The sequence below is a fragment of the Ixodes scapularis genome, unplaced genomic scaffold (genome assembly GCF_016920785.2).
Source record: "Ixodes scapularis isolate PalLabHiFi unplaced genomic scaffold, ASM1692078v2 PGA_scaffold0__279_contigs__length_252992795, whole genome shotgun sequence".
NCBI lineage: Eukaryota > Metazoa > Arthropoda > Arachnida > Ixodida > Ixodidae > Ixodes > Ixodes scapularis.
In genome coordinates, this window is record NW_024609835.1 from 178,958,373 (window position 1) to 178,985,248 (window position 26,876).

The 26,876-nt window shown below is 45.4% G+C and overlaps 1 protein-coding gene across 1 annotated transcript in view; it reads right to left on the minus strand.

Moving 5' to 3' along the window:
- LOC8041990 (proliferation-associated protein 2G4) overlaps positions 1 to 26,876 on the minus strand; it is a 39,090-nt gene that overhangs the window by 5,648 nt on the left and 6,566 nt on the right. The window contains exons 2-12 of the mRNA XM_029980642.4: positions 23,426 to 23,554; positions 21,560 to 21,665; positions 20,548 to 20,617; positions 18,047 to 18,139; positions 13,913 to 13,976; positions 13,766 to 13,844; positions 11,357 to 11,435; positions 11,203 to 11,281; positions 7,027 to 7,078; positions 1,507 to 1,601; positions 688 to 815 (exon numbers count right to left, since the gene is read on the minus strand). Coding sequence (XP_029836502.1) covers positions 688 to 815; positions 1,507 to 1,601; positions 7,027 to 7,078; positions 11,203 to 11,281; positions 11,357 to 11,435; positions 13,766 to 13,844; positions 13,913 to 13,976; positions 18,047 to 18,139; positions 20,548 to 20,617; positions 21,560 to 21,665; positions 23,426 to 23,554 — 974 coding nt within the window. The remainder of the gene's footprint in view (positions 1 to 687; positions 816 to 1,506; positions 1,602 to 7,026; positions 7,079 to 11,202; positions 11,282 to 11,356; positions 11,436 to 13,765; positions 13,845 to 13,912; positions 13,977 to 18,046; positions 18,140 to 20,547; positions 20,618 to 21,559; positions 21,666 to 23,425; positions 23,555 to 26,876) is intronic.

The following is a 26,876-nucleotide window of genomic DNA, read 5'->3' on the forward strand; positions in this document are numbered from 1 at the left end:
CATTTGGCTAGTGTTGGAAATTGAGACCGTCTACCCATCGCTACCTGTAATGCGACCTTGGTTATGGTGGCTCCACTTGCTGTGTCTTTTGCGTGTTTCACGGGCTGGACTAGGGATGCCCAAGGACGCCGAGACCACCTCCCTCGTGAAGGAGGGATGGTATGTGGGGGGAAATGGGAGAGGAACTGTTTGCTCTGAAGAGAGCCTATTTTAGTCAGTCAAAACACGACGTTTGTTAAAAAATGGTCGCCGTGTTTTCCTCCCCCAACGAGCTCATACTAAATGCGCAACAGTTAGCTTGTAATGAAACCTTTTTATAACACGAGCAGCGATTAGCACCTTTTGTAAAAATGCAGCTAGCGGATAACGCTTGTGAGAGAGGCACAGCAGTGCACGTGCGGGTGCAATGAGCACCGTTTGTGCATGAGCTGCTGCTATGCCGTCAGCAGGAAGGAGAGTTGCCTTGTGCAATATTTGGATATGAAATGCTGGACCAGTGCAGTGCTGTGCGGCAACAGGACAGCTTATCTCCGACTACGCAGTCATTTGTTAGGGTCCTTCTGTAAACCTTAGTGACTGGCATTTGCGGGCTAATTGAAGTCGATAGGCGGGCCTTTGACATCAGAACACGTTGCTAAATCTAGAAAATTTTGTACTTTAAACTAAGCAAATGAACAGAAGGCTCACACTGAGTGTCTCGTCCTCCACCTTGTACTCCGACTCAAACACATCCAAGTCCAACACGCCACCCGTGATGCGATGCGACCCCGACGGCATCAGCAGCACCGTGTACTTGAACTGCGCCACGAATTCTCCTGCGAAGACAGGGAGGCAAGCAAGGCCCACTCATCACAACAGCGCAGAAATGCCGAACAAAAGGGAGACGGGAATAAGAGAAACTGTCAAAGTGCTGAAGTCTAAAAAGTGAATGGTAAACAGCCGCCTTGTAAGGTATCACAACACACGGTGTTGTGAATTGAGGGGTTCACTGTAATATCAGCTGGAAAAATCGGTGCCCGCACATAATGAGCTCAAACTTTCACCAAAGCTGTATAGTAGAGACGCATTTTACTTTTGAAATATCAAAACGTAGCTCCCTTCCTGCGAAAAATGAGACTACCAGTTTTGTTCAATGATGGACGGCAAAAATCGAGTTAACAGAGGTTGCAGCCTGCACATGACGGCAGCGTCCGCTTTCAACCGAGTGGTCTTCTGCTTGTTGAGCCTATCGGAGAATGGCACCACAAGCATTAACGTCAGTTAACTCAGTCGTCTGTGCCAGCATCTGCTGTTAAAAGTGGCAAGAGTTAATCTATTTTTTCACAGGCGATAAGTAGAAATTTCACAAGACGAAGCCCAGTACTAAAATAAACCGGTGGTGAAAGACTGAGCTCATACATGCATCTACCGATTTTTCCAGGTGATTTTAGGTCGAGCCTCTAAACTTATAATGCCCATATAAAACATGTAAGAAAACAAGTGGTCAGTTCCACCCCCCCCCCCCACCTTCTTTCTCGTAGAGCACTTGAAATGGGTCGAGCAACTTGTGGTTGACACACTCCAGGACTCCCATCTTGGCCTTCACTTCTTCATCAAAGGCACTGCAGGAACAAGGTGCTTCAGTCAACTCACACAATCCACTTTGCTCCTTTCACTCAAACCATGCAGCTACTATTAGGTCATTTTGCAGTGTCGACAGAGTTCACACCAAATGGAACGGCAGGCCTGGTAGGTATTACAAGGCGATAAAATAAGAGTTGAGACAGTTTGCTGCACAGCACAGCTAGTGAAAACATGACATTGGCATGTTGTTTCATGTTACTAACTTCATTAAGTTGCTCATTCAGCATCTAACAAAATTTTAACCACTTAAGTTGATGCCTTACATGCAAACATCGCAGAATACTAGCAACTTTAAACACAGACATTCATACATGTCAGAATTCGCGACTCCAGCGACCTATAGGGGGCGCCACCACCAAACAAACATGGCGGCTGGGTCCAGGTCGCGTCGGCTCGGCCGGGCCGCCTGAACGGGTGGCGCACTCAATTTAACATATTTTTGTTTAATGCCCCATTTTATGGGCATTTGAACTGAGGCGGTTAAAGTGTAGCCGGTGCACATAAACTTGCCGAGCATAGTTTTGTTTTGCTGGTGTTTTTTTGTTCTTTTCATGTCAAACTTTCGTTTCGGAGACTTCGTTCAAAACCGAAACTATGGGCTCCGGAGAAACGGTAATAGACTCTTAATTAGTTTTGATCATGTAAGGACAGCGGCTATGGCTACAGAATTGTTCCACCGAGAGTAATTTTTAGCTAACTCGCATGCCTCGACCTTGCGACTTATCTGTCCGTGAAATCGAGCTTTTGTGCGTATCCGCGTTTAAGAAACAGCTCCAGTCGCCTGCTCGGTCAACGACACAGGCTGCAGGAAAATTACGAAAATTAAGCACGCACTTCTTGGGCCAAGGAGCATGTTAACCCACTGGCACTTCACTAAGCAGCTGATACTCGTATTTCAATTCAGGTTTTAGTAGCAATCGAGAAGTCATTTTGACGAGTGGGTTATGTATTTTATTACATACTATGTCCCACTAAAGCGATATTAGCATATTCTTCGGACTGAAATATGAACTTAGTTGACTAGCTATCAGGTGACCTGCTGAATAAAAGTATATTTGACAGACAGGGAGATACTATGCTTAAACTTCGCCAAATGGTTCTAGCCGGTAGCACGGAGGCGATTGCGGACACACTGAGGAGAGTCTTCATCAGAGATTCACTCAGAACCTCTCTGCATTGAACTTGACTTCAAATCCTGAACAAATAAAATGTTTTTTGTTTTTTTTTGTGGTTGGCCAACCTGAGCAACGTAGACGTATATTGCTGTGGCTTCGAAGGGGGTATAATATAAATATTGGAGGCGCGCAGATCCTAATGCCGTGGCAGCTACTAACTTTGCGAGACGCGTCCCCCACCTTTTGAAAGCAGATAATTTCCTCATTAATCATATGTAGGGTGTTTACTTTCCGGTGTTTATTTGTGAGAAAAATCGGCGGACGTTTTTCGGTGTTTATTTATTTTCAAAACACAGGTGTATTTCGGTGGAACGTCTCATGACGAGGCTAAAATCGGTGATTATCGGTGAAAAAAAGCGATTGATCACCAACAGAGTTCCAATTTTATTCACATAGTTCATACACTTCTTCTCTAGGAAGCAACTATTTCTCACACTTGGATATTATAGTAGATGCAAGCATACTTTCATGCTTGCATCTACACGCAAGGAACGTGCTGCCATCATGGCAGCACGTTCCTTGCGGTTCGCAACCCGCAATTATGAAAACGCACGCTCTTGTACGACACGGACGTTGGCATTCTCTTCCAGGAACCACAGCAACCTCTGAATACATGGCTTGCACCGACATCACTTGGCCAGACAATATGAGAAAAAGGCACGTGAGAGTTTACCCTCCACTGCGTTAATTTTTCCCCAAAAGGGGCCATGGGAGACACAATGGGGGAAAGGCGTTTGAGAGCTTAGCTTCCACTGCGTTCACCAGACGCTTTTGACCCCCAGAAAGGGGAGCGGACTGACGCCACCTGCAAGCCACGTATAAACACTGGAAGAATGCAGGATCCACGAGATAACACGTTTCACGAACCTCTACGGGGAAAGGGTTTCGCTAGGTCGGAAACTAGCAATGACCGGTGTTTTTCGGTTTTAACCAGGGCAAAAATATCCAACCACCGGTGTTTTTCGGTTTTAACCGATTTTATATTTTCGTCACCGACGGATGTTTATCGGTGTTTTTCGGTTAAAACCGGAAAATGCACACCCTAATCATATGCACCAAGCAGGTTTTCCTAAATAAAGTAATTGCGAAATTCGCCCAACTCCTTCAGTGTGGTCCAGAGGCTTTTTCGGCAAAAAGCAGCCAAGATAAATAGCCAACGCACCGGCCGGCGTGGGTGGCTTAAACTTGAAGCTAATCGAGCCCAACCAAACTTAAGAAAAGCAGCTATCGAACCTTCCCATTCAATTGACTGCAACATTGGAGTTCCCCTCCAGTGAAACACCTCGTCTGTCGTCCTTAGTCCACTGTTCTACATCCTTGTAAAAAACACTTATCAATTACCAGGTAGTCGTCACTTGGAATGTGATTCAAGACAGACAAGAAATCAAAACGTTTTTCCGTGATTCCTTTCCACCCAAGAAATCGAAAGCATGCGACCGTGGGTTGTGGAGTAAACGGGCTTTCAAACACGTGATGGAAGGAAGCAAACTACTGAGGCTTCACCACACTAATAAACACTCATGAAACCGTAAAAAGAAAAAAAAAGAAGAAAAAATTGGATTTTCGTTAATTTACATTGCTCGCTACCGCGCCGACAACACGTGTCTGCGAAAGCCACCAGGGACGCGAAGAGGCGCAGAGCGACCTGGACCGGCTGGTTCCCAACTTTCCCGCTTGGCGGCGTCCGTTTTGCTGGAGTCGCGAATAATAAGAAAAAAATTGCATCTCGATCGTTCTGAACAACCTGGGGATTACAAAAAGTGTTGTGCATGCATTGTGCTTTTTTTCATGTTAGGTCAGGGGAGCCTCAAGTGGTTTCTGATGCATTGCACACACGACACGTTGATCTGGTCCCCGGGTTTACCAGACTCGTCTAAAAAAGTTTAAATTAATTAACTGACACCCCAAAGGTTTTTTTTTTTTTTCTGAAACGATGCAAGTTGTAGTCACAGGCATAAAAAAAAAATACTACAACGCAAAAGAATCTTTGCTGTTTTTCCTTTCTCCTCGCTTCTTTTTATTTGTGATGTAATCGATTATGAAATACAGGAGCTTTGTAGACAACATTCCTATCATATTTAATAACGGCATTTGTAAAACATGTTCTTAACACAAATGCAAATGCACTACAGCCCTTCTTTCTAAAATACCGAAAATCGGAGTGCAGAGTGATGTTGCCTCCTAGCTTTTTATCCTTTTTTGGACAACATGGCGGTGTGGTGACACTCTGTGCACGTAGCACTGAGAATGATCGGTGAGTTAGGGAATAAAGCAAAGTTCTCTTTTTTAAATGCCCGGTGACTTCTCAGATTTCGAAAAGAAAATCGTCGAACAGTCAAAACAGCTGGGTTTGTGATCTGTGTACAGTAGTTTCGTTTATGACTTCGCCGGGGCAGCCTTTCATGCACAACCAGCACAACATGGCCCCTCACACAAGTCCATTGCGCATTCTCTTTGGTCTCTCGTACCGTTTCAAAGAACTTGAGATCGCTGAAAGGGCCCTAAAAGAACTTGCAACACGGAAGTCAAGCGTCACCTGCTCACAGCGATAGGCGGCACACACAGAGAAGAGCGGTTGACCAACGGGACGGGGGCAAACATGACACAGGGTCGGGACAGCTCGGAGACGCGAGAGAAACTGCAGTTGCAGGACGACGCAATCTTTGACGTCTCTACACTGGCGTGGATCGCGCGGGAACTTCAGACTCGACTTTTGGAAATTGTTTTTTTTACTTCACAAATATTGAGTTCCCAAGTTTCGAATTTTGAAGGTAATGTCCAGGCATCATTTTCACCTGTTTCGGATAATAAAAAAAACTTTTAGGCGTTTCCACCCTGGTGAAGAAGAAAGACCAGCGAAGCTGTACTACGGTGAACAACCTCAAGGTTGTTCCTTGAGGTCGACCCATTGGACGACCTCAAGGATGACTTCTAGGATGACCTTGAGGACAACCTTAAGGACGACTTCTGGGACAACCTCGAGGACTACTTCTAGGACGACGCCTAGAGAAATTCCTCCAGGAGCGACAGCGGCGGCAACCCTTCCAGCCTTTCCACTCTGGTGAAAACCAGAGTGGAAAGGCTGGAAGGGTTGCCGCCATCTATGAGAAACGGCAGCAACTAGACAATCGGCAAGCGTTGCCGCTCATAGATGGTGGTAGCTGTCCAGAGGTTTGTGTCTACATTTATTTGGTGACGGACACAAAACTGGGGAAACTAGCCCTTAACAGCCCCGCTGTAAGATAATATGATTTTGACCTGTGAGTGCCCCTGTGGAGAAGTTGAGAGTGCAAAGAGCATGCTTCAATGCGAAGTTTCCATGGGTTACGCTTCCTCCGAGGGTGTGTAGGCGAGACTACCACCACAAGTTTGCCGTGGTAGTCTCGCCTCGCCGCATAGGTTGGGGTCACCTAGAGCCGTGCCAACTGCACCTAATATGAAGAAGCGTGTCGTCCGAGGGCGCAGTGCTCGCTTTGTCTTATACAAGAGGTGACGTCTTGCTTGGCCATTATGGGCAGCGATAACTGATCACGCAATGCTTTTTCTGGTGTAGGTGTCTCGTGCTGCAGGTGGAGACGTCAGTTATCTTACGTCGTGCCTTATAATACAGGAATGAGGTTCACTGTGCCTGCTACGCAGTCTATTGGCTGCTGTGCAAAGTCTTGACATCATATGCTGACTGCACTACCCCTCAGTTCGTTATGATGCACCTCGGGACGTCGTGAGATCACGTGGGGAGCTAAGCATAGTCATCAGGGAGTCAGATGCGCTCGCCGACGGTCGCCTGCACCAGATACTGTCGGCTTTCGTGAGCCTGCGGGTGGCACTCCTGTGCACCTCTTTCCTGGGGCACCGAGCAAAGTTGTCCAACTGCCGATCGCATCTGGGGCTCTATTCCCACGGGGCCATTTGGTAAATTCCGTTACCTATGTTTGATCATGCTAAATTATGATAGAGTATAGTGATTTATAACTACCTTATCATATGCTCGATATGCTCATGCATTGCCTGCTATGGGCTATGTGCGCATCGTCACCCTGGCCTACGTAGCAGGATTTTGTTACATTCGAAAAACCTGTTTCGCATGAACTCTAGCCTTCAAACAGATTCTGCATTAAAATCCCATGCTCGGATACGATTTCTGCCAATCATTGGTTTGTAGGTTGAGGGGCAAAGCAATCAAGGCCTATTTGAACATAAAGTGCAAAGCAAGCAAGGCCAGACTTACCGCAGCGTAAAGGGCATGGAAGCAAACTGCTTGTCCACGATGCTTACAAATGCTGTTGGGACAAAAAAAATATAAAGATGCTCTTAGATGAAATGCACCATCCAGAAAATTGGAGCACTGCTTTTAATGGCGGGCCACTTGTGCAACAGCAACTCCTATGTGACTGAGCTTTGCACAGACACCACCATTTTAAATGCTAGCATCTTGCAAAACAAATACGAGACAAACAAACAAAAACATTAAGAGGGAGCCTGTATTTCTTGACCAACTATGCCTCCGCCAGGTGGTAAAGAGCTGTCTCACATGATGCATCTTAAATGCCAAGATTGGTGGAGCCCTTATTAGTTTGGGATGAGGAGTGAAACTAGATGTGGAAGCACCCAGTATTTACATCAGTGCTTTCGACGACTTCCTAAAAATTTCTAGGGAGGTCTATAATAGCTACCACAATGGTCGTATACATCAATGTTGCAATCTGCCAAAGTTTTGAATGTCCATTCCGATGTTTAGAATATTTGTGCATGTCTATTTTGCACATACATGTGAAGTTCTAGGACCCTTACAATAATAAAAAAAAAAAAAAGACTTGGCCAGAAGAATATTATCAACAATCTTTTCGAGCTGCGTGGTTGAAATTTTATGACATGCAAAAAGGTTTTCTGCAAGGTAGAGAACCTTCACTCACCAGCCTTCCCATTTCCCTCTTTCACAGTGATATCTTGAAGGCAGGGGGGGTCGGGAGGGGGAGACTCCTTTCGTTGCTGCATTTTGGGGTTGGATACGCCGGGATAAGCTCTTGGCTTATCCGCCCCTAAGATGCAGCAACAAAAGGAGTTCCCCCAGGTCAAGATGCCAGTGAGAGGAGGAAATGGGAAGTGTGACGAGAGGGATCTTCCCAACCTGTGGAAAATGATTTTGTAGGTCGGCCTTTAACGGAAAATGCAAATTGAAAATGACACATCTTTTAAAACAGTTCTTTGAACCTTCTTTCACCACAAAAATAAACAATGCATTGCCGAACACTCATTCTCCACCCAAATGTATAGTGCTAGAGGTCCGAACCAGAGGCCAAAGTTCAGCACTAACTGGTGTCATATTAAAAAGTAATGTGATTTCTTAAAAACTTAAATGGGAAAATGACGGCTTCTTAAATACATGAAGCTCTACAGTGCCAGAAACCGAAAACGGGCAAAAATGGGTCCCATTTTCTCCGATGAAATTTTCAGAAAATCACTCGTAACTTTTGAATAAGATATTGATTCGTGCTGAAACTTTAACATCTGGTTCGGACCTCTAGTGCTACATTTTTGCATAGAATGAGCGTTCGGCGATGCAAATTTTAATTTTGAGGTTAAAATATTACAAGTTTTTTGGGGGGGATATTCTGTATAATAAAAACTCAAGACCGGATATAATCGTGGAATTAGCCGAATAGCCATTTGAAGCACTCTCAGAAACCCGAAGAGTTCAAATTTTTGCCTGTTTTCATGTGTGGTATTTTTTAAATTGTGGCGTCAGCTGCCATCTTGTTTATTTTGAGAAGTAGGCCTAGCCATCTTCTCTCCGTCGCATTCAACGGTAGCATCGTATCCTCACAAGAAATAGAAAGAAAGAAATTTCACTACGCAAGTGTCACATATGTGTAAGGTAACACAGTCGCCGACCGATTTTTCGAATGCCGATATACCCGGACACATCCCATTATTCAAACGTTTTCGCCGAACCATCACTCACCTTATAGAGTTAATGTATAACATTGACCGAAATTCCGGATGCCATAAAGCTTCTTGCTCTATATTTCGGACATTGATTTCCTCAGTTTACAGCCATAAAACAGCCGCCACGATAGCACAGCAAACTTAGTTGCCACCATTTTGGTTGTTTTGATTTTGCCCTGTAGCCTCGATACCACGTTTTATGCAATAAACAAGCCGGGTTGAGGCTATAGTCGAGTTTTCCGGTTCTGCTATAGACCAACTCATGTTTACCAACAAACCGGACCGCCCCTAGCGGATACCACCGTCGCCGTGCATGTGCGATGAAGTGTGGGCAAGAAGCTCGACGCCGCATATAAACAAACCATTGGAATGCTATAATATCGGCGTCGGTGTGAGTCCCTGTGCTTTTTTTTGCGTTGGAATTGTTGATTTTACGTCTAACTGCCACTGTCCGATTACTTTAGCGGCCTCAGCAAAATGAACGAGGCTCGTTACACCGCAAAACTTTGCGTGAATAATTTCGACATGCAGTGATTCATTCCGTGCGGACACCGCAGAATAGGCGCTAAAGCCTGATTCGCATTATGAGATTCTGCTCACTATTTGCAGTTGCGACATCGCTTGGGCTGCAAAAGCGTGGACAGTTACTGAGATGGTCGACGTTCATACTGAAAATTGCAAGCAGAATCGAACCAAGTGAATCAGGCATAACAAGTTGGCGATGACCACTGGTAACAATGATCAAAATCCCCTTGTATCCACTGTTAATACACCGAGCCTACGTACCCCAAGCTAACTTAAGTCTTTCAAGGCCTGCACTTACTTCTTATCGCAGTTACTGGGTCAATGTTTGGTCTACGGGATGCTGTTGTTTGAGCGAGCAGACGAGAAAAAGCAGACATGTTTGAAAGAGCAGACGACAGTTTGAACGATTAGGCAGCCGTTTGAACTTGGACGCACTGAACATAGTCCGCAGGTGGTCCGTACAACTTGGCGGTTTTCCCACAATCATGTTGGAACAAAACTAATAAATCTGACAACCACAAGTATCCGGAATTCAATTCAAAGTGCTTCCCGCACAAGCAATCGCGGTCCGACGGCATCTGGTTTTATTTTTCACGGCACCTATCAACGTTCTCAGACGGACAGAGCAGGCAGAAAACATGTGAAAACTAATCTTCAAACCTCTTCCAACTCTTTTTGTACAGCCCCAATAGCGGCATTCTGAAGAGAAGGCAGGTTTTTGTCCGGTTTCTTCCACAACAACACAGAAATGCACGCCCCACACAGTGACTTCCGCCCACAGCCCCAGAACGGAAGCGCGCCCGAAGCGCCACCACTGCGCCGTGACGTTAACAGAGCTGAGTTCATGTATAGCCAATAGGGCCGCCGTTTGTCCATTCTCGTGATAAGGCACCAAACTTACGGTTCTTCCAGTTCTTTTCGTGGTCCGTGTTTTTCAAGTATGACCGCGATAAGAGCGACCGTCTGCCGTTCTTGTGGTCTTTGAGAACATAGGTTTTTTGCTGATAGGCTTTGTATTGAAGCAAGTTTGGTGGACCAAACATTGTCTCCAAATAGTGCCAAATGGCGCCAATTTCAACTTCGCTGTTTGTGTTAACGAAGGCGCTGACAAAGCGCAGTACCGTGATCAAACAGATCAACAAACAAGTGAAAAGTGAACAATATAAAGCGAGAGTTGCACGAGAACTTAAAATTGACATCAAGCAAGTGGAAAGTAGCCAATACACAGCGGAATATGCACAGAAATTTTGATATTTTGGCTGAAATAGATTTTTTGGACCGCTTGATTATTTGGACGATTTCAGCGTTCCCTCAGAGTCCGAAAAACCGGTCGGCGATTGTACTCAAATGTGTTTTTCTTTTTTTGTAATTTTGGGGCATCTCCAGTTTGTGCACAAGGATTCTTATGCTTAATATTATTGTATCCCAATAAAACTTAGCGTGCATATGCAAATGAGCACATTTTACTAAGGCTCGTTCACACGCTTGCAACCGAGTACGACCGAGAGAGACAAGACCGGCTTTTAATCCTCTTGCGACGTCTTGGGACCGGGCGTGCTGCTGCGGAGCTGGTCCTAAGACGTCGCAAGAGGATTAAAAACCGGTCTGGTCTCTTTCAGTCTTACTCGGTCGCAAGAGTGTGAACGGGCCCCCTTACTCTCCTCCTTAGGTTTGTTGCCATGTTCCATACGTGCACGAGTACATGTAGTTCAGTACATCCAGTACATCAATAAAGCAAACTACTGTATCAAAAATAACAAAATATTTAGAAGACGACCAAGCATCGTAAACTGCGAAATTTTCATTCAGCTATAAAAAATGGAAGATTTTCGTCGAGCACATTCCTAGACAGATATCCATGTGGGCCCGATGAGACACCACTGAGCATTTCTCGGTCTTGCGGACGTAAATGTGGAAAAGAAAGTATCCTGACCTCGAGAAGCTTTGCTCCTGAGCAGGTACGTCTCGTCTGTACGCTTGTACACTGTTGTCCTCGTGTTCATTTCACGCCCCTGTTGTGGAGAGACAGAGTTAGTGCCCGCATCTTCCTTGGAGCTAGATCAATGCCGCCACTCTGTTGGCCTCACCTTGCCTTCTCCTGTGCTGACCAAGACGTCGATGGCATACACCTCGTGAAGCTCGAATTCGCATTTCTCGTGTTCTTTCCTGAAAATTAATGTGCTTGACATTAACAGTGTGCTTGCCCGATCAAAGTAGTGCAGGAATTAAGTTGTACCAATGTAGGTCATTAAAGCGAAAGAACACAGAAAAAAATGGAACGAACAAACATGCAAACAAACAAAACTTGCGAACAGACAAAAGCGAAGCTGTTTATGACTAGGGTTCCGTGGATTTTTCGTGCGCGTGACCAAAAATTCTACGCTTGCACCGCTGCTTACCTTCCCCGTATAAAAGATTCAAAGTAAATAACCAAAATAAAGCGTTGACAAATGCACGTGCAAGATGCCATTTGTTTTAGGCTTAGAACAGTTACTGCTGCAGATGCCGACACAAGCAACATTATTTACTGCATTCTCCTCGATGCTTGGGTAATTTAGCGATAGGTCTATTCAGTAGATTAGTTATCAATAGGTCAATTCAGTAGATTAGTTATAAATAGGCACCATTTTCAAGATCAGTAGACTCTCAGGTAGATAATAAAGGTTTCTCCAGATTTGCTGCTGTGCAACCCGCGTTGGCCATCTTGCACCGCCCTTTCTTTGTCGTCATTTCAAGCGCTTGCGTGCCTAATTTCCTTTGCTTCCGCTCTACCAGGGTGGCGGACCCGTCACGTGTGTCTACTTTCCGCCGGGTGGCGGTCCCGTCCTGCATGCCGTTTCCTCCGGCTTCTCAGGGTGGGTCTGTGTCGTCTGCTAAACAGCTTCGCTGGTCATCCACCCTCACAGAGTGGAATGGCTCATGATTTTTTGTTTCCTCTTATTCCGTTCGCTTTACTTCACCATTACACAATATTTTATGGCACATTGCTAGGCAATTGTGCTGCATACATAAAATGCTCAAGCCTCACAAATGTTTAGTTTCCAGACGCCTATGTTCAGGAGGCTCTTCATAAGGTAATTTAATGCGTGCCATGTGTACGCTTGATAGTTGTTCCTAGAATGAAGCAACACTACCACTAATCGGGCTTATAAACCTGGCAATCTTCCAGAGCTTTCCATACTCACAAGCTCCTCCCCCTCACCTACCCTTCCGGTCACACAACGTCCCCATTAACCAATCGGTGTCGAACACCTAACTTCTCCTCTCCCACCCTCAACCAATCGGTGTCGAGCCTTGCGGCCATGCTTTTATTCGGGCTTTACGGAGTGTCGAACACCTAGACAAAGAATGTTTCACGTTAATAGCACCTCAACTCGTGGTGACGTGTCGCGACAGGCTGGAAAGACACCCGCATAATGATCTAAATGGTCTGGGTTCCATTCTCGCCTGGTGCAAATGCTTTTTCATTGCGATTCCAATCACTGTCAAGCCTCATGGTCATGCTTTTATTTAGGCTTCACGTTTATCTGGGCTTCACGAAATGCCGAACACCCAGCCAAAGAATGTTTCACGTTCAAAGCAATGACCAATCCAGGCCTTGAACAAAGCAGGGATATAACTAAATCTTCACAAAAGTATATTCAGTGTGTGCAACTTAGAAATGAAACACCTTCCAACGAATCTAGCATCGTAATACCTTCTTGTAAAAAAACAATAGCATTTCTGGGCGAACCCTCCACACTTTCGTGCCTGTCGGTTGGTTTGTAACTAACAAAGAAGCCAGCATGCATCCTGTTATATACCTACATCAATTATTCACACAGGGGGTGACACACTTAACAAATTAGAAATATTAGCTTCTAAATGGCAGATACATTTGCTGAGGGCCTTATTATATTTATATATATTATTTGTACATTTTTAATGTAGGAGAGAAACATTTGAATTGCATTAATGCTACAAAAAAAGTTGTTGGCTGTTCGCAGCCCATTCGTGCGAAGCAGACAGACCGGAAAATTGTATGAACTGGTTTTAAACCTGACAGAAGGCATTGTGGACAGATGAAAAATATGTATTCCTAGGATTTCCCAAGCACTTTCTAAGCAGTCTAATAAAGACAAATTTAGGCAGTACAAGAGGGCGCAATATGCTACAGCATTTCTACAACAACCTGCACAGCGCTTTTGGCAACAATTTCTTTATGTGCAAAACAAGGCATATTCTTAAGCATTTGATTCCATACTTGAACCTGCTACCTTGACGGGCTGTGCATGCAGAACAAGAGGTTTGCACATGAAAACAACGGGACTAGGTCTTGCAGCAGGACTGCTGCAAGACTTAGTCCTTTCGCAAAAATCCAGACCCTGGCCGTACAAGGAACAAAGCATAGACCAGGCACGTTCCCACCAAAATCAGCTCCCGCCTGCTCTGCCCTAATTGACTCGATTCCAAAGGAGAACAGAAGCACAGTGGGAGGATTGACGGTAACCACCGACCTTTGTGCTTCCGTCGGATTCTGGATAATGGACTTCTCTCCGTCTATCCTGTACTGTTTCAGCTGGTGAGACAGCATTCCTGAAAAGACAATGGGCCCCGGAACGCTGAGCACAAGCGATACTGGGGTTAAACACGGAAGGGCTCACCTTCAACCGGCTTGCACTTGTAAGACTCCGCCACCTTCTGAATCACATCAGTCACGGCGTTGTTCTGGGTCGAAAAGGCGGGTCCACGATTATGCCTTAATCGGCACTTTCGCAGGTTGACCTTTCCGTGTATTTAAATAAACGGCTCTCCTCTCTAATGACGTCTTTTGCATTTACGCTCCCTTACAGTGTCGAGGGGCGAAAATTGTTCACTATTTTATTCACTACAAGAACCTAGATGCTGTTTAAAAATTTGGAACACACTTTTACCGATGTACAAAGTGAGCTTACAGCTAATAATTAAAATCTACAAAATCAGTCTAGCAAATGACAAAGCCCAAAAGGTGCCTGGTCTGAGCTGCGCTGTGCCGTAATTCACTGGGTTCTTTCTCTACAGTGTCGTTCGTTTTTACAAAATGGGAGACTTGTCCAAAAACTGTGCACCCACTAGTTCACTAAAAGCGCCATAGCACTTTAAAGATAAAGATAAGTGCCCGCCAGAATGAGACAGTACCACATTATTGCCTATCAAGGCCTAGTCATACATGCAACTCCTTAGAACCAATTGCCTTAAAACCTCTTACAACGGGAGAACACACTGACACTCTGGCGCCATCTATGTGGTGACCCTGGAACTGTATTTTACTAGAGCGAAGGTTTGGCAGTAATTGCGAGGTCAAATGTTTTATTACTCATGAGAAATGTTTGTTTATAACATTAACAAAAGTTGTTGGAGCCTACAAAGAAAGAATGATGCACGAAATAATTTAAAATACAGTTAAACCTGGATATAACGAAATTGATAAAATTTTGCAAAAATTCGTTATGTGGAGGATTTTGTTACATGCAGTTTTCGCGGAAAAACTCGTAAAGGACACATGAAAAGAAAGCAAAATTAAAAATCCACGTGGGCAAACTCACCACGTCATTTATTTATAGAGGAAAAGAAGCCTGTGAGCTTGCCTTGTGTCTTCCGCACGAGCAAAGGCAGCACGCAGCACTCAAAAGACACCAAAGCGTTTAGAGCGCTGTCGTCGTCCCGAGAGCCGGCGACCCGGCGTAATATATCGATGGCATTCAAGACCTCCCTCGCGGTAGGCACCACAGTCGGTTCAGTAGTTTCAGGTGATTCGCCATCGTCGTCGACGTCTCGTATGCTCTCGACCACGGCTTGGTCCGATATTTCCTCGGTAGACACGGCACAGTTGTCCGCATATAAAAAGTCACTCAGCTGGACACCGTCAGGAACCACTCCGTTTGTGCACAGCGCACTCCAATCTTCAGCGAGATCGGGGAGGCTTGACAGCTCCTCGTCACCGTCGTCGGTCGTGACACACATGTCCTTGACTATCTGGGCATTCCTAAAGCAATTGACGATGGTCTGCGTTTTTACTTCTTGCCAAGACGCCGCAAGCATCTCAATTGCTCGGAAGACGTCAATCTTAGTCTCCCGGTGGAGGCGGATGTTCAGGAGCAGTTGCGCAATCAGCTGACGTCGGTAGGCGCACTTTACGCTGTTGATAATACCTTTGTCAAGAGGCTGAACCAATGACGTGCAGTTGGCCGGAAAATACTGCAACTCAATGTTTGATAACACGAGGCCTTCCACATGGTGTACTGAACAGTTGTCTAAAAATAAACACACCTGGTGGCCCTGCTTCCTCACCGCTTCGTTGAACTCGTTTAGCCACTCACGGAAAATGTCCCGCGTCATTCACGCTTTCGAGTTCGCTAGAGTCACTAAATGAGCTGCGCTTAGAGTATCGGCACTCCGTTCCCCGACATTGTTGTGGGCGCCGCCATTTTGGCTCGTATGCAGAGCAGACGCAACTGCCGATCGTCATGATTCAAAAGTGTGACTCCTTCAGATTTAGATTCGTTGTTAAGAAGGTCACGCAATATTGCTGTGCTGTTACGAACTGTTTAAACATTTGTGGAGGGCGGAAAGGCGTTCCCTGTGATTTCAGATAAAGCTTCAGATAACTGGCAACCATGATTTTAAGACACAATATGGCCAAGTGTCGTTACTCTGAAGCGTAGCTTATTTAGTGGCACTAGAGTTCGCCACATACTTCAAAGGCATTCGTTTCGTTCCTTTAAAGCACCTGGGCCGGGCACTCCTTCCAATAACGAGCGGCACGCGCTTGTCAGATCCGTCACTGTTCGTGCAAAGCAAAACCGTCACTCGGAGTTTGCTTTGTTTGCCTCCATGACAGCGGTCTTCCTTTAACGTGAGCGTGCGGCTCGGAAGCATCTGGAAAAAGAGCGCCGTCTCGTCTGCGTTGTACAGATCCGCCGCTTTGTAACGATCCAAGATCTTCGGTAGCTCGTTATTCACCCAGGAAGAAGCACCATCTCGGTCCGCGGATGCAGATTCTCCGCTGATAACTTTCCCGACGATTCCGTGTCGACTTTTAAATCCTTGTAACCAGCCGTTACTTGCCATGAAATCATTGTGGCCTAAAATGCACGCATAATCCCTTGCTTTTTGCTGCAGTACTGCACCACTCATAGGAATGTTTTGCGCACGCATGTCTAGGAACCACATGAATACCGCTTTGTGCACGTCTGCGTAGGTTGACGACTTCAGCTTTTTCTTCTTGGAGCTTGTGCCGGCTTTCATTGCATTCCGGATTGCGTCTTTTGAGGCCAAAATTGTTGACCGGGAGCTCGCTGGAATGCCAAAATGGGCTGCAACATCCTTTTTTCTTTCACCTTCAGACACCGCATCCAGGATAGCGGCTTTGTCTTCAAGAGACAGAACTTTCCGTTTCTTAATAGTGGAGCTCATGCTTCAGGCGGCACGTTGACGGAACAATGCTGTGACTCACTAACTGACTTCACTTGTCCCAGGAAAAAAATATTCAAAAGATCCCTAGATCGATGGTACCGTCGCCTGGTCGGCCTGGTGCCTGGTCGGCCTGGTGCCTGGTGTTGAACTGTGACAGCGGTGAGCAACACGACTGTCGGCGTCGGCGTCAACTTTCGGGACCGCTGGTTTCACTTGTAGGTGTTTGTTTTGTGCTCATCTCTGCCCAGCGTTTGCTACGTCTCGTGAGTCGCAGCTTATTGGCGGGAGTTTCTGTGGGACGGCAAGACATTTGCGGACATGTCGATGTGTGCTCGTGAAACAACGATGAAATCGGATGCTGTCGGCTGCTCCTCGTGTCCCTAATCGCATCGCAGAATTTTGGCAAGTAGAGTCGGGCGTTTATTCGTGGTGACTTTTGTGTAGCGACGTCAAAAGACAGCTGGCGGTAGCTGCACGAGAGGCTGGGGGTCTGGCGGCGCCCGAAAAGCGCAACGGCGTGCCTCTGCTGTGCTCGCTCGCTGCCATTACCGACGTCTTTTGGTCGGCTGCCCGCCTTTGGTGGCAATTGGACGAGAATATATCTGCATTTTAGTAACTTGGTATAGGCACTGACAAAAAAAAGAAAAAAAAGAAATGAAGATTGCGGCGGAGCGAGTTCGTTAAATCAAGGTTATCCATCGCGAGCGCTTTGTTACATAGAGTTCACAAATACAAGCGCTCCTATGAAGATTGCATCTAGGAAGTAAAAAAGTTAGTTAAATAGAGGGTTTCGTTGTATACAGGTTCGTTACATCCAGGTTTAACTGTATACAGGAGCACACAGCATTCCACTGCCATCCAATAGGCGGTGCCAGTGTGTCCTCTTGTCGTAAGACATTTTAAGAGGTTTCAAGGCATTCGGTTTTAAGAAGTCGCAAGTGTGTGAACGAGCCTTCATTCGCAGGGCATAAACATCGGGCAGAAATTATGTTAATTAGAAGTTCTAAAATCCCACTTAAAATAACTATGCATCAGACAAACAAACTGAAAATAATTGCCCTTGGAACCTTATCCTGTTCTGCTAATTTAAGTCGGCTGAAGCATGCTGTGAAACTAGAGAGAGTGACAGAGAGGGAAAATAATATTATAAGAGACAAAGAATGAATAGTGGACTAGTGAAAACACAAGAATCAAAGCATAAAAACACCAAGGGACAAGGCCAGACCTTTTGAAAGAACTGTGCAGTCTGTCCTTGTACCTAAGTGCTTTTATTCTTTCTATGATTCTTGTACTTTTATAACATTCCCAAAACTAAGACAGCCAACATTTTTTTCTGAACTTACCTCCCCTCCAGGCTTGACCAGCCGCAGCGCAGCCTCGGCAGCGTAATAGGCTGCCTTCATCACATCCGCCTGCTTGCCTTTCACCTTGTTGTCCTGCAGAAAGAAGTGTTCTTTAGTAACACGGAGCATTCACATGCTTTCCAGCTACAGTGTTCACCCAAGCATAGGTCAATACATACAATTAAATCTCATATTTCAAGCTCTCCTAATTAGAACTAGCGGATAATTCAAACTAACATGCAAGTCCCATCCTATGCGTCTCTATGGGAGGAAGCTTTCGGTAATTCAAACTGCTTTATTCAAACAAGTGTTCGGTCCCCCTCGATTTCAAATTAACAAGATTCGACTGTATTTTTCTACGGCTCTGTTCCTTAAAATTAGGGGTGACGAGGAACTGTGATAAAAGGAGGTCATCCTATATTATGGTGAATTCCGCACGCAGATCTCAAGCGCTCCATTTGGAGCGCACATAATTCGCCCATAGATCTCTGGCAGCGCCTGCGCTGTGGAGCACCTCCAACACTCCCGAACTTGATTTGCAGCATTTCAGAGATTTTGGCAGAAGTTGACAGAAGCGTGCGACGTCATTTCCTTTTACTCGGCGATGCGCATGCACAACGAGGTCACCGGACCGCCGTCGAGTTGGATCTGTTCGGATGCGTCGGTTGTTTACGCGGGATTTTGAGGGCTCGAACGCTTCTACCTCGCGTAGATAAGGGGTGCAAAGCTGGGACTGGAGCGTGGCAAGTTGTAAGCGCTGACATCTGTAATCGTAAGAGGAAGATTGACAAAAAAAAAAAAAAAACGACAAAAAATTGGAAGGTTAGGCCTGTTCATTTTGCAGCCACTGGTTGTTTACCTTTTTACAATACATGCCGCCGGCTTTTTCTCAAACAATCGAGCAAGAACAGATTAGGCAACAACCATGCCAGTGATGGTTTGTTGCCTCTTTGTGTTTATTGAAGTCATACCAACAAGCTGAACTCCACCAATGGCAACCGCTGTGCGTGCCCCGCCACTTCGAGGTGGCCAAAAGGTATGCGACAGTGGCAAACGCAGACATCTTCTTCGTTATTTGTGACATGGGTTCCGTGGTACGGATATTTTCGCCGCCTGTGCCGCGTGTTATTTCTGCAGATAAACGTCAACAGTTGTCACTGGTCGTTCGTCGGAAAGATCAATCGGCTGAGCCGTTGGTTGGCTTGTCAATTTTGATTTAAACGGCCGACCGAGTCGGTGGGTTGCTCGCAAAATGCAAGTCCATCTTCTGCTCGTCGATTCGGAGCGGGTCCCACGGAACAAACTTTTGCCTCCCTCGCGGATTTCGGATATCGCGACCCCCCACCCCAACCACGTGGAGATGCGGCAATGCTGGTCGTCGGGCACATGGCGTGGGACGGCGCCTTCGCTGACGCCATTAGGGCGGCCCTCGTCCGGGCCCCGGGGGCCGGGGCAGCAGCACTGTGGGCGGCGCCTCCACCTGGACAAGAGGCCGACGTTGCCAGCCTTTTTCTTTTTTTTTCTCTCGTCTAGATGTGTATTTTTTTTCATTTAGTATGCAATTAAATGCAAAATTTTTCGGCATTGTATGTTCGTGTCGGTCGGACCGTTTGCGGGTGCAATTGGCTAAGGAGGGAGGAGTGTGGGGATCGTGATCCTTCAACATTCTTTCGCGTCGGCGTTTTGGCGCGCCGTGGCGGCCGCGCTGACGTAGCAAGAGGATGCGCTGCTTACCACTGTGAGTGGCTTCCTCTTCTCCCACCTTGGGGCAATTTTCATTACGAACCCGTGAAGAAAGGAGATCCGACGTGTCGCTCCTTGCTTGGCCCCTTCGCCCCCACGGTTATCTTAAAACCAACGGACACCAGGATCTTGCTCTCTCCTTCCTGGGATTTCGGCGGCGGTGACAACGGGGAACCGTCCGGTGCACCGGTGAGCGTTTACTCCGTCCCTTTGTTCTTTGTGAATAACCGTTCGGCCGTGGGCGATCTCCACACCGACGGCGTTCACCAGCTCACAGCCGCTGTCTTCTTGTTATTTGTTTTTTATCACCGTGGCCAACGTGACTGGTTTCTGTTTGCACTCAACAAGCAGCATGCCACGCGAGTACGAACCCGCTTTGCGGTAGAGCGTCTCGCCGCGAACGTGGTACTCCCAAAGGTAGTGCCCCCAAGAAGAACCACAAAAGAGGAGGAGCGTAAAGTGTGATGCTCGTGCAAACCTGGCCCATTGGTTCCCCAACAATTAATTGCGCAAAAAACAATGGGACCTCCACCGAATTAAATACTCAAGATCCACCGCACCAACAGACTACAAAAACAACTTCTACAGAAATAGCGAGAGTTACTATAGTAGACTCGGGCGTCCCCTCTTCTCGGCAAGCTGGAGTATGCAAACTGCCACACCGCTAAATACGCACGTGGCTTTTCATCTTTACATGTCTCGATACGGTAAAACTACACATAGGTATCTTTCCAAGGTCGTGACCGACGTGCACTTACCGGTCCGGCCCCGACGACCACTGTGTGCGCCGCCACGGCGATGAAGCCGTCGATGTGGGCCCCCAGGTCACTGCATGTGTGGTCAAAAGACAATGAACAAGGTGGGCAGGCATTTGAGGCACACAAGGAAGTGTGCACGCTTCGTCTCCTCCTGCCGAGCGACCGAATGTCTGGGGCTGGAGACCGTCACATAAGTCATACGCTCGTATAAATGCCCGTTTATATATATAAAAAAAAAAACTGCATGTACAGTGCGCCTCAAACTTAACGCCGCCACGAGTTGGTTCGGTTTCTTCACTTTATGAGCTATTCCTGGACATAGCAGTCAAAATTGTTGGTGAAGATTTGCGCCCCCGATGAAAACTTAACCAGGGGAAGGTATTCCAGCATCTGCAGCGATCAATTCATATCTGGGTAGCACGCAATAAAATTGAATGGATCAATATTTGCGAAACCGAGTGGCGGTGTTAAGTTTGAGGGGGTGCGTACATTGCGCCTTTGTACAAGTCACACATTTCCACGATGAGTCCATAGATCTGCATCTTGGTTGCAATGTACACAATATAGACACTTCATCGGTGATAAAACATCTTCCTGCGGCCTTAACTATCTACTAGCAGTGCACAGCGGCAGCGTGGCATTTGTGGGACATAGATAAAAGCAAATGTGGCAACTGGAAGTTGACGTCGGCTGCCGAAAAGTCTCGGAGGGCCACAGTTATAAAGCACCGTGAAGGATGGCACACGGAGTCGCCGCAGCTGCAGACCTACACTGCCACGCTTCAAACCACCCCCGGGCTGCTCGAAGAGCAGGCCTTTGGTCGGTGCTTTGCTCCACTGTTGTGAATGTCAATACGGCCTCTAGTATCCTGCAGAATTATTCTCAGTACATAAAAAAAAAAAAAAATAAATAAAGTAAATAAATTTGGAACATTTTTTTTTATTCTTTAATTAACCTTAATTATAATCATAATTAGAAAAAAAAAGTCTTAGCAGCAAGTTGGAGCACTCACAGTTTGACCATGTCTCCCTCCTTGAGGATGTACTCTGCATCCGACTTGAGAGGGGAATAGTGGCAGATGCAGTTGTTCACAGAGACGCACGTTGGAAAGGCGATACCTGCGCAGGAAAAACAAATCCCCGTAAAGCCCCATTCGCACAACGTCCCTTCGACGACGCAACAAGGTCATTCCCACGGGAACCCGCCTTGGAGGCTCCGAGTCAACCTATGGGTTCCCAGGTGGTGGTTCTGATACGGGTCAAGGAGGTCGCGACGGACCTTTTGCTAAATCACCCGAGCACCGAGAGCATACTGCGAGTGTAGTTATGCACGCTGCCCTTTATTTGCAGAAGTAACGTTCCAAAGCAAAAATCTAAACTCACGGCACTTTCGAAGTGCATTTGTTATCGCTTCATTTAGGCTGTTCACTTTGAATCTTTTATACAAGTAAGGTGAGCACGTACGGCTAACCTGCCTTCCTTTCAAGCATTCTTTTTGGTGCTTCGGTAAAAGCTGTTTGATGAATGCTCGTTGTGATGTAGTTGCTGCGTTAACTTATAGATTAAAAAAAAACACCAGGAAGTCTAAATTATTTTCCAGTACATTGCTGGTGCAAGCCAGATGCGCTTCATTGGCTTTTAAAGTCAACCTCTAAAAATTTTTTTTTTTCACGTTGTGAGAGCATTAAGAATTTTTGTGAGCTTGACTACAATTTAAAAGGGAGGACTCCTCAAAGTTAGTGCTAAGCCCCAATCCACAACTTGTTCTGGCGGTTATGTAAGGCCTGCTTGGCAGAACAGCTGCATTACAAGCAACTAAAGAAGAACTAAAGAAGGCTTTGAATCAGTCTGATTAGACTGACAACTAAATCCATGAGTGCTAAGCATCCTGAAATACCCAAAATTACGAACATGTTTGACATGACCGACACGTTCGGCTTCACTGCCACACTCCCTCTCAGAGAAGGCTTTCTAATTTTGTCAGAAAAAGGGGTGTGGCACACGAGTTTTATCATGCTTTTAGAAACAAAAAAATCAATCGCACATGACAGCAATTTATTTTTTTAATAGAATGTTTAGTGCACACAGTCCGAGTTATTGCTGAAACAAGAATGAAAACAACAAACCTTTTTAGAGGCCTTTCAATAAACAAACTTTTGGTTCACCAATAAACATCATCAGTGATGTAATTGAATGAATTTGGAGTTTTCTGGCGCAGCAGCAACATAGGCCATAGTGCGCCAAAGTGATGTAATTGGCCCGAGCCGTTTTCTGCGGCGACGTGGGTCTCTGGCAACACCAGACGTTGCGCAACCACGGTGACTGGCAGACAGGGACATAATGTAGTTTTTCCAAGGCCGTTGCCTTCAGGAGCGAGTGCTTCAGCTCGCAAAGTAACTCTCGCCATGCATAAACATGGTTTCGTTTCACAGCATGACGGCATGGCTGGTACCCGGCATGCTACCGTCGGAGCGTCCACACACGGCCGTGTTTATCGCAGACATTATTTTTAAAAAGACGTGAGACAAGATCCACTAGACGACGAAAGCATGATACAAGAGACGGCAGGAAAAACCATGCAAGACCGGATGGACGATTGGTGCAGGATACTTTGTGTCAGGCGGCCGCTTATGCCACCCAGCTCAGGCATGCTCAATTACGGTACTCAGTTTAGTTTCGGTTCTGAAAGGCGACCAAAATTGGCCCTTTGGCGCACGCTTGGCGCAGATTACCCATATTTTGGCAAAATGTAGCAGGATGTAGCAGGGTTAGCCCCTTGGCAAAGTTTGGTGCAATTGGCACAGCAATCACATCACTGCATTATGATCTTGCCTTGATGTCGCACCTGGTTCAGCAGGCATTAAGAAAGAGCGTCCCACCTTTCTTGAGCTCCTTCTCCTTCTTGAACACTTTGCTTGTTTCCTCTGCCAGCTGCCGATCGCCTTCTTCGCAGATGGCCAGCACGGTTGTTCCAGCCTTGCACATGGTAATCAGCTGCTTCAGGATCTCTGTAATGGAAGAGTAAATCATGCAACTTGGCACCCAGACTTTTCCGAGGCTCCGAAGAAGCTTTCGTGGCAATTAAGGTTCTCCTCAACAGTCTGGCCAACCACCCACTTCATTACCTTTTCACTGCGGCTGGGCCAGACAATATTTATTTTGCAAAAGCGAGATGCGCCCAACTGTCAGGCTCGGTGGACCTGTGCCGCACCACGTGTAGGTGCAGTTTCCCAAGCCCACGTGTTAGCACCACTGCCACCGGTTACACCATGATAGGCTCATGTACACTGCCCACAATCACAAAGGCACGGGGAGACACCCCTTTCCTAGTATGACATAGTAAGCAAAGCATGCATATTGATGTAGCACATTTTCCCACAGCCAAATATTTAGTTGAAATAACCATATGAATCTTAAATATATACATTTCATGATAAAAAAGAAAAGGAAATGCGAGGTGAGCAGCTTCTGGCAGCATCAACTTGGTCATTAAAAAAAAAAAAAAAAGAAAAAAAAAAACGCAATATTGATTTCTGAAAAGAAAAAACTTTTAAACAGTGGTTGGGATGTGCGTGTCAAAAAATAAATTTTACGCAAATTTCCTTTTTTTTTTTTTTAGAACAATATTGACGGTGATAGATTTAGTTGAAATTCTGTGTGCACAGTCTATGACGTCATGAAATGGTCATTCGCTCAATGAAATGGTAATTTGCTCTTTCCACTTCAATGTGAAGGCGAAGCCAATCCACCCCTCTTCCATGCACCCGAAATGCAAAGAGAACATAAGTGGAAAGGAGGTGACTAACGACTAAATCGCGTCTCACGCCATCAATATAGAGCTAAAAAAATTTTTTTTGGATATTAAATTACTTTTTTGACACGCAAAAACATTTTTTTTTTCAGGGTTTTTTTAACATGTCAATAGTGCTGTGGATTCTTAAAGGGAAGCTGTGTCAAACAACCTATCTTGAATCAACAAAAAAGTATGATTTTATAATTTCTAATAAGGCAATGCGAATATCCAATTGAAAACTACCGTAGAATACCCAACAAGCGTCCACTCAAAATTTAGAGGTAATCGCAAAGGAAATGAAGGATGGGCGCTTGTCCGGTCATCAATTTTACATATGAATGTACTGTGCATAATTTCTCATGCGCCCACTCAAAATTTAGAGACAATCGCAAAGGAAATGGGGGATGGGCGCTTGTCCGGTCATCAATTTTACATATGAATGTACTGTGCATAATTTCTCATATCTTACAAATTTGGGTATGGGCGCTTAGTGTGGAATGGGTGGATGTGTATTATTCTACGATATGTATGTAAAAAAAGGTGTTTGAATTGCAACATTCCTACCAGAGGGAGAACCAGCTGCACTTAGGAGGGGGGCATGTGACTGCAGAAGTTGTATTCCGTTGTGTTTATTTCTTTGCCGCACCCATTCTAAAGCAGAGGACACACGAGCTACGAAAATGGGCGCCACACGGCAGTTTCCATAGCACCTTGCGTGGATGCTGTGACGACGACCTTACGTTATGCTGCCACGTCAGAGCGTCCGCGCAAGTTGCTATGGAAACTGCTGCGCAGCCCCTGGTTTTGTCGCTCACGTGTCCCCTGCTTAAAAAGCCACTGAATAGAAGAATACTGTTTTAAACAATCCAATTAAAATACACAAATTAAAAAAAGAAATTATGTGACCTTTTATTTTTTTTAGAGCAATATTGACGGTGAGACACGTGATTTAGCTGGTAATCACCTTCTTTCCACTTGTTTTCTCTCTCGGCATTTCAGGCGCGTCGAGGAAAAGTGGGATCGGCTTGGCCATCACGTTGAGGTGGAAAGAGTGTATGACCATTCCGTGACGTCATGGACTTCGTGCGCAGAATTTGAAATAAATCTCGCGCCATCTACATTGCTTTAAATACATATATATATTTTTTTGCATAAATTTTGTTTTTTTGGCAAGCGTGTCCCTGTTCTAAAAGAAAATTTTTTTTTCTCTTTTCAGTGGCCCTTTAAGATTTTTTTTCTCCTCCTTGAGGGTGCAGAATCAATGTTTCCCGTCGAGCAAAGGGGGGAAAAATAAACGTACAGCAATCCAAAATCACAGTTCAGCTGCAAACCATGCAACACCCTAAAATGCTCACAATAACACCTGTGACAACCTGTTTTCTCTTTTAGCTAAGCATTGGTGGCAATTTTCATAGGGCAGCCATTGTATTTCCAAGTTCATGACAAGTGGACTGGCCAAACCAAAAAAATACACATCTGGCAAAGCTTTTTTTCTGTTTTCTTTACAAACCTCACCGTAACAATACCAAGAATCAGCACATAGGACCTTTATTGGACTGAACTAGCGTGCTCCGCAAGACGGGCTACATAGTTTAGTGGTGCAGACAAAGCCTTAAAAATAACATAGCCATTACACCAGAAGTAATGAAGGGTCCCTCCAGCCTCATACAACAAAAAAGAACCATCTTTAATTTGTGTGGCTACCTGCCAGTGTTGGAAGATAGTTCTTTAATGTAGCCAGATATTGCATTTCACTCCACATAAGGTTTGCAAGAAACATATTTCTGGGTGGCAGACTTCATTCATGAGCTTTCTGTACTTAGTTTGTTTAGAACACGGGTCTTCAAACCCTGGCCCGCAGAAGTCTTCCGAATGGCCCGGCCCGCTCCCAGCAGACCCACTACTACTGGTGCAAAAAGAAGTGCCTATGAAGAAAGGGTGCTGCAACGTGCTCCGAATGGGCCAACGAAGACACCAGGAAGAATGAGAGAAACTGCATCATAGCACAGATCCTCTCGCCATAATTTTCATTAAACATTGTCAGCAACAACCACTATTTTTAGTACCTTGCTTCATGTCTGCGTAACTGTGTTAAATATTTTTTTTTGCATTCTCATGAACATTGTGTTTAATGCCCTCTGTGACAACTATTGCTGTGAACATGAGATTTATCATTTTGATTAGTCTTTTTTAAACAGCGTGAATGTGCCAAAGTTTTTATGTGCTTTGATTTAGGCCTCGTAAGATTTCTTGGTCAAAACGGTTGTGTGATGTCATAATTAACTAAATTCAATTGAGTATATGCAATCACCAACCATATGATTTTTTAATACTAACAGCCTATTCACACAGGAGCATTTCTTTTTATTGCATTATAAATAGGATTTTGTGTTTTCGGAGTTTTTTTGTGAAATTTGGAGGGTGTTTTCTTCGGAGTTTATTGCTAGCTGAAAATTCGGTGTAAATCGAAGTTTTTTATGTTAAAATAAGCACTAAATTCATGAAGAAATCACCGGTACCGAATTTCTGCAGCTGTA